We start from the raw sequence: 7,641 nt of genomic DNA, 5'->3' as shown, positions 1-7,641 counted from the left end.
GAAAGTTAGGTAATGTTTAATAAATCGTTGAAAAAGTGACGAACGATCATTTTTTATCTCCAAATGTAGGCATTATTTTCAAAATTCGTTTACTCAGTACGTTCAGTAACTGTTTAGGATTCAGCACAAAAAATTTTGGTGAATTTGCTTTTATAGATTCTGAGAAAATAGGTGAAAATGGAGGCAAATGCAGTTTTACAGCAGAGCCATTTTTCGGAATTCATTGACTTATTTCGGTGATGGCTGTCAATTTTCGAAATAAAAATTTATGCATTTCTAGTGCCTCAGAGTTAACCAAAATTTTATCCAACATTGATAATAAAACGAAATTGATTCTTTTGACAATTTTTGGGTTCCCTTAGTAAGTTTAGAAAAATGTAGATTGGATTATCTGCAATAGAAAATTCCAACGTCTTTGAAACTTCACTTCCTCTTCCTTTCATCGTTTCGTTCAACTAACATTTGTACACATATTCAAAGAGACACCTAGCCAAAACATTAACAAAATTTTACCAAACCATGCAGAAAGATGTATATTACAAAAATTGAGAATAAAAAAAAAATTGATTTCTTGTACATTTTTTCGGTTCCCTTAACCCTTATGCATATTTTCTCAAAAGATTTCAATCTCCGGCTAAATCGTCGTTATTTCCCACATTTCCTATCCGCGTTTGCTTCAAGTTTCGAATTTTACCAGAAAACCACTAAAATTGGACGATAAAGTAGGCAACTGTAATTAACAAATCCAAAAATCTTCATGAATTAATCGTCTCAATACACAAACAAATCTCGTCCCAAACCAACATTCAAGCTTTCCAAAAACTCCTCCAAATGGTCCCTAAACGTCCCAAAGTCATCCATCACCTCCAACCAAAACTCACCAGCGCCAACCAACCGTTCCCTTTCCACCCAAAAATCCCATCAACCAACCCCGAAACAAGAAGACACCGTAGAAACCTATATGATCCTTGCGTAAGCGACGCATCGGTACCAAACGCAAGCGGTATCCGCGTGGTCTTCATTCAACCGCTCGCGTTATTCTTCCCGGTTAGCATTCATCGTTGCAATTAACGACGTCGGCCGAGTAGTGTTGTAGGTGCGCGATTACAGCATCGAAACGGGGGAGGATGTCACGGACATGCCGCATTGGGGTAAATTCGTGTCGTTGGAACCATCGTGACGCTTTACGGACCCACCGGGGATTACCACCACTTCTTTTCCACGCCGGTCCTCGCGCTGGTACACTCTCTCGACCCTTTCCAACTCCTGTCTTCATTCGTGTATACGTCACCAGCTCTGCCAGAGAAAGAGAGAAAGAAAGAGAGAGAGAGAGTGTGTGTGTGTTACCCCTTCTTCCCTTTCTTCTTCCCTCTGTATCGAGTTAAGAGGAAGAAGCGCCGCCGGGAGGGTGGCGGTTAAAGGTGTATCGGTGTGCTCTGGTGTTGCTGCTCTGGTCCACCACCTCCAACCGCTACCACCACCGCTACCAACGAGCATCCACCTCCACCTCTGCCTCTCTAACAGCGACGATGAGGATTCTGCAGCTTCGGCAAAGTCGTTTGAAGAAGTCAGTCGACGGTTGCACGTCCTCGCGATTCGGGGAATTCACACGATCAGGGGAAGAGAAAGAAAGAGAGAGAGAGAGAGAGAGAGAAGAAGGAAGAGGCAAAAAGGATTGTTTGATTCAGACAGACCTGACGGTCTTATCGGTTTTTGTTTGTTTTTTTTGTCAACGAAAGACTGTTGTACGATTGTTTTCCTTCTTTTTCTTTTTTCTTTTATCCTTTTGGTTAATACTCGCGGTTATTACATTTTGAAAGCTACACACTGGCTCTTCCTCTGTTCTTCCTGTTCTCCGCTCGTTCTTTGTCGTTCCTTCCTGATTCTGCTGCAAGGAAGATGCGTTGAAGACAGATCGACGAAGGATGTCGATGGACGAGGCACATGGGGGCGGCATGGTTTCCGCAATTCTTTCCTCGGTTGTGCTTCTTCTGCTGCTCGGACGGACCGCGGATGCTCAGTAAGATTTTCTTCTCAGAAAATACGATTCTCTTCTTACCCTTCTCTCCTCTTACGGCTGTGAGACTTGTCGGCCATCTTAGTAAGCCGAGTAACGCCTAGACTTGGAGGTGTTCCTTCGAACGAAGGTCCTTGAAATCTCGATGTTTTTGGGAGAGAGAGGAATTTTTAGTTTTGCGAAATTGTCTTTTTGGTTTGTTCTTGTTTTGTAGAGTTGAAGGTACGATTTTTTTGGGGGAAATGAGGAATAAATTGGGAGTTAAGAGGGGTTCCTGTGAATGGAGGATTCTTTAACTGAGAGATTGCAGTAAAATGTGGTTATCGAAAGTTTTGTACAGTTTTTCCTTTGTTTTTTATGGTTGGCTGATTTTTGAAAGGAGTATTTTGTTAATTTTTCAAGATTTTGTGTAAAGTTGTAGAATTTTGTAAGTTCGCATAGATAATGTTTGTTATTGGAAATAATGTTTCTTCAATTTTTCAAATTTTTTTTAGCAACTAGGAAAATTCGGGAAATTTGTGAAGTAAATATTTCGTTAATTTTTCGAGTATGATGTCAGTATTAGAATGATTCTGCGCAAAGTTATTATGGTCGTTTGTGTAAGTGGAATTTTGTAAATGTGTCGAAAATAATCTCTTCGATTTTTCAGTTCCTTTTAGCAAGGAAAATTAGAGAAACGTAAAATGTAGCCATGCTTGATTTATTTTCTAGCAAATTTTTAGCATATCCCCGCAAAATTCTTAAATTCTTCAATTTCTTTTAGCAACGAAGAAAATTAGAAAAATGTAAAACGTAGTTCTATTTCATTTATTTTCTGGCAAATATTTAGTACAACTACGCAAAATTGCGAGAAAATATTCACATATCGTTCGAACTAAATAATACAGATTTATTAGTTAATATCTTCTATCCTGCGTAAATTTAATATTTATACTTTTAAGTAAAAATGAATGCAGCTTTCCTGGAAGAAGGTAACGCGAATACACGCACAAACAGGATTGTTTAATCGAACCTTGTTTTAGCCGTTTCGATGCCCCAAGTCGAAAGCAGAGGGGACTCGAGGCACGATGAAATCACCGCCAAGAAATCGAAAGCTGTTCGATGAAATGTCGGAAGTATAAATATTGAAAAAAGTACCGAAGCGAGATTATAGTGAAATTCTCAAAGTGCAACGTGCAGTGTGCGACGAAGCTGCTGTTTCAAATTCTACGCTAAATTTCACGTGAAATCGAATTGTGCGAACATGTAACTATTTCACGAAAATGTGTCAGAACGCACTTTTCACAACGTGTTAAAGAGAAAAAAAGAATATATGACAGTGTCGCGAGAAGCAATTCTGAATGTTTCTTTTTTTTGTGAATTTCAATGGTGATTCTTCGCTTCGTGTATTATGTGTGCATAGTGTGTCGACGCGCAGTGAAATCTCTTTTTCGCGACGAATAAACAGTGCGAAAATCTCGCGAAACGTTTCGTAAAAAAATTGTGAAGAAAACTGGAATTAATTTGTAACTAATAATTTAAAAAACTAGAATTAATTTGTGACTAATAGTAAAGAAACTAGAATTAATTTGCGACTAGTAGTGAAAAAAAACTAGAATTCATTTGCGACTAATAGTGAAAAAAAACTAGAATTAATTTGCAACTAGGAGTGAAAAAACTAGACCTAATTTGCGGCTAATAGTGAAAAAAAACTAGACCTAATTTGCGGCTAATAGTGAAAAAAAACTAGAATTAATTTGCAACTCGGAGTGGGAAAAAACTGTATTTAAAAAAATTCTTAGCCAATTATTGTTGTATTTCCGTTGAAATCTTGAGATTTTGTTGTAACAAGTTCGTTAAATGGGAAAATCGTTTCTATTCGTTGAGTTTTATTAATACAAAATGTTTATGTGGCTATCGGCATACGAAGTCTACGTGGTTCAATTAATGAAGTGAGCTGTTGAGTTTTGCTGAAGTTGCGATTCGAAATTTCAGGAGGAGCTTGGAGTTCTTCGATCTACTGCCAGAAGACCCCAAGCTTTACGATAAAATGCGACCGCCGAAGAAAGACGGACAGGCGACCGTCGTTTATTTCCACGTCACCGTTATGGGACTTGATTCCATAGACGAGAATTCAATGGTACGATGTATTTTCAATAGGTACCTTTTTTTATTCGTTTGAACATTTGCAAGTTACTGCTTTTGGAAGGCACGACGTGGTATCGAAATGAGATGAAATTATTTCTATTTAATTATATCTCGCTATTTTAATCTATGTATTTATTTTATTGTTATTTTAATCTAATTAGCATCGTGGAATTGATAATTTAACGCATCAGGTCATTCCGTAAGTTCGCGTCGAAAGCAGAAATATATTAACGAAAATCCAAAGAAATTTTTACTAAAAAGTTTTGCCAAAAAAAAAGAAGAATAAGAAAAAGATGTAAAATGAGAAGAGGCTTACGTTTCTTTTTTATCAAATTTAAGGGTTTGTTGGAAATATTGATCTAAATTGTGAAATTCGACAGGAACTTATGTAAATTCAATTTTAATTATCTCGTGTTAATTATTTCACCTATTCTAATTTAATTACTTTTCATTACCTCAATCTCTATAGCATTGCATTTTATTAATAAATGCTGTGGTATTGATAATTTAACTCATCCATTATACCGAAGAGAATCTAAATAATTGTATCTTACTTAACTAACGTTTCAAATCTTATTCGCTTGTTCAACGAAGAAATTTCGTTAAGTATATCAAAGTGACTAAATTTCAACAAATAATCCATACCGAATGCTAAGATATCGATTACCGTGATTTTTCTATTTTTTCCAGACCTACGCAGCTGATATATTCTTCGCTCAAACTTGGAAAGATAACAGGTTACGATTACCAGAAAACATGACATCCGAATACAGGTATGCGACTCTGTATTACCACATGAAATTATGGTAGTTCTGCCATTTTTAATAATTACGTGACAGTTGAAAATATTGTTTCTTCAATAGAAAATGTCGGAAAACTTCTTCAACGTAAGAACTAGATATCTTTAACCCTACTGCGTTCTTCGCTTTGACTGTACGTTACCAGAAAACATGACATCCGAATACAGGTATGCGACTCTGTATTACCACATGAAATTATGGTAATACCGTTACCATATGTGACAGTTGAAAATATTGTTTCTTCAATAGAAAATGTCGGGAAACTTCTTAAACGTAAGAACTAGATATCTTTAACCCTACTGCGTTCTTCGTTTTGACTGTACGTTTAAGACTTTTGGGTGAAAAAGGACCTAAGACCTTGTGTGTAATAATTTTTGTTTCCAACGCGACATATGAAGCTGGACAATAAACGTTTAAAATAATGTTAAGGAACGTAAACTTGATAACAGCAAAAATTACTAAAAATAAAAAAAGGCGGTGGATCAAAAAAGACCAGAAGACCGCTCTAGGGTTAGGTATTCGAAGAATACGGAATTCTACTTTTAAAAAAAAAAAGGAACAATTGTGATAATTTTTAATACGCTTTTCTTTTGCATTGAAAATTCAATACGTTCATCGTTGAATTGTGTAATTCAAGATTACTGGAAGTCGACTGGCTGAAGAACATGTGGCGGCCGGATTCGTTCTTCAAGAACGCCAAATCGGTGACATTCCAAACGATGACTATACCGAACCACTACTTATGGTTGTACAAAGACAAGACTATTTTATATATGGTCAAGTAAGAAACGTAATCACTTTCGTTTCAATTTCACATTTATTTTCCTTGTTACACCTCTTCTTTGCTCGCCAAAAAAATTACACCTAGAATTTGGGGTCATTTTTAACCAAATTTGAGTCATTTTCCCCTTTCAATACCGAACATCATGAAAATTACGTTAATGATAATAATTATTTATAATAAAAATGTTCAATTTCAATAAAGTTGCTGTTTCTTCCAAACTGAACGGCTTAAAACCGCGGGAATTTTTAGAACGACCGAATACCATTGGTACTAATCACACTTGTTCGTTGCACGGTGTTTCAGGTTAACTCTGAAGCTATCTTGCGCCATGAACTTCTTGATCTATCCCCACGACACGCAAGAATGTAAATTACAAATGGAGAGCCGTGAGTAAACGCATTCTTCACGACGAACTTCCTGAGAAAAAAACCTTCCAAATTACGTACCTTTAAATAGCAAAGTAGAGTATTGATCCTCGGACAGCGGATGGCCGGGTCAAATGTGACCCAATACTAAAATCTTCGTACGCAAACGAAACCACATTTTTCCATTTCACTACGCACTATATTGTTCATCGTTACCAGCGTGTTTCACGAACTCTGACGAAGTGATCTGCAATGCTTACGAAACGTCGGAATACTTTTTCCACAATGACACGACTTACACTCGAAAGCCTCGGTAATAATTATATTGTTTAACACTAAAACTACCAGCCGAGTGAAAATGACCCATTAGCGACTTTCCAAAAGTGAATTTTCATACAAGTAAACCGTGATTGGACAAAATTCCATTCATATCGACACAAATAGAAGCATACACGTAGAAAATAAATTCGGAAAGTTACAAACGATGACACTTACCAGTATCGAACATTCACGTTTCTTCGAAAGATTCTAATGAAAATGAAAAATTTTTTCACAGTCGATAATTTCAGTGTTAATATTACACAAATATTCGTAATACAAGGAAAGCAGAGTCGCGTCTCCGTTTCGAATTCCAGTCGAAACAGGAGAAATCTAAAAGCTGGGTCAAAAGTGACCCGGCCTCCGTCGTCGGAAGGTTGACCCTTCGAGAGTCTAATAAAGTTACGAATTACGGTAAAAAAATTTACATTTCACACGATTTTTGAACCAAGGGATACGTAACCCTACGTCATAGTTATGACAATAATATCAAGTCCCTTTTTTATCCCTCCGTCGGGCGCACCTGATCTCTCAGGCACAACCATAATTCATCTATGTATACAGGGTGTCCCGTAAAGAGTGTAACACCCGGAAATGGGGGGTTGCTGGGGTGACTCTGAACAAATTTTTCCTTGACCAAAATGTTGTTTGAAGCTTCGTTTTCGAATTATTAACGAAAAACACTGGCCAATCAGAGCGCGCGTAGAGCCCGCGCTCAGGTACGGCCGAACAGAGATTCACCCGCGCACTATCGTGGACATGCGTACGCGTGAATCTTTATTCGCCCGTCCCTGAGCGGGGGCTCTACGCGCGCTCTGATTGGCCAGTGTTTTTGGTTAATAATTCAAAAACGGAGCTTCAACCAACATTTTGGTAAAGGAAAAAGTTGTTCAGAGTCACCCCAGCAACCCCCCATTTCCGGGTGTTACACTCTTTACAGGACACCCTGTATAGACGCGATGCGTTGCGCAATGAATGTGCAAATGTGCTCAAAATGTCGATGTTTTTTGTTTACACTCATGTTCTTCTATTATTCCTATGGTTAGTTACTTTCTACTTGGTAAAAGACCTCTTGAAGGCCGATCTCTAAGATCCAGTGCGCCCGACGGAAGGTTAACTTTCTTCCTAACAGTCTCTCTTGAGCTAAACGGTTAAGATAAACTGTCCAAGGGTTAACAAACCAGATTATCCATTATACCTCTTGCTTCTGTCATTTATACGAATTCATCG

General features: G+C 37.6%; 1 protein-coding gene across 1 annotated transcript in view; it reads left to right on the top strand.

Moving 5' to 3' along the window:
• Positions 1-1,931: 1,931 nt before the first annotated feature.
• The window catches only part of LOC108576100 (laminin subunit beta-1), a 36,195-nt gene continuing 30,485 nt past the window's right edge, over positions 1,932-7,641 (top strand). The window contains 5 exon segments of the mRNA XM_017939026.1: positions 1,932-2,020; positions 3,992-4,136; positions 4,835-4,917; positions 5,582-5,725; positions 6,032-6,114. Of these exon segments, the coding sequence (XP_017794515.1) occupies positions 1,932-2,020; positions 3,992-4,136; positions 4,835-4,917; positions 5,582-5,725; positions 6,032-6,114 (544 nt within the window).

The sequence above is a fragment of the Habropoda laboriosa genome, unplaced genomic scaffold (assembly GCF_001263275.1).
Source record: "Habropoda laboriosa isolate 0110345459 unplaced genomic scaffold, ASM126327v1 scaffold36, whole genome shotgun sequence".
NCBI classification, from domain to species: domain Eukaryota; kingdom Metazoa; phylum Arthropoda; class Insecta; order Hymenoptera; family Apidae; genus Habropoda; species Habropoda laboriosa.
This window is presented reverse-complemented; position numbering and strand designations above follow the sequence as displayed.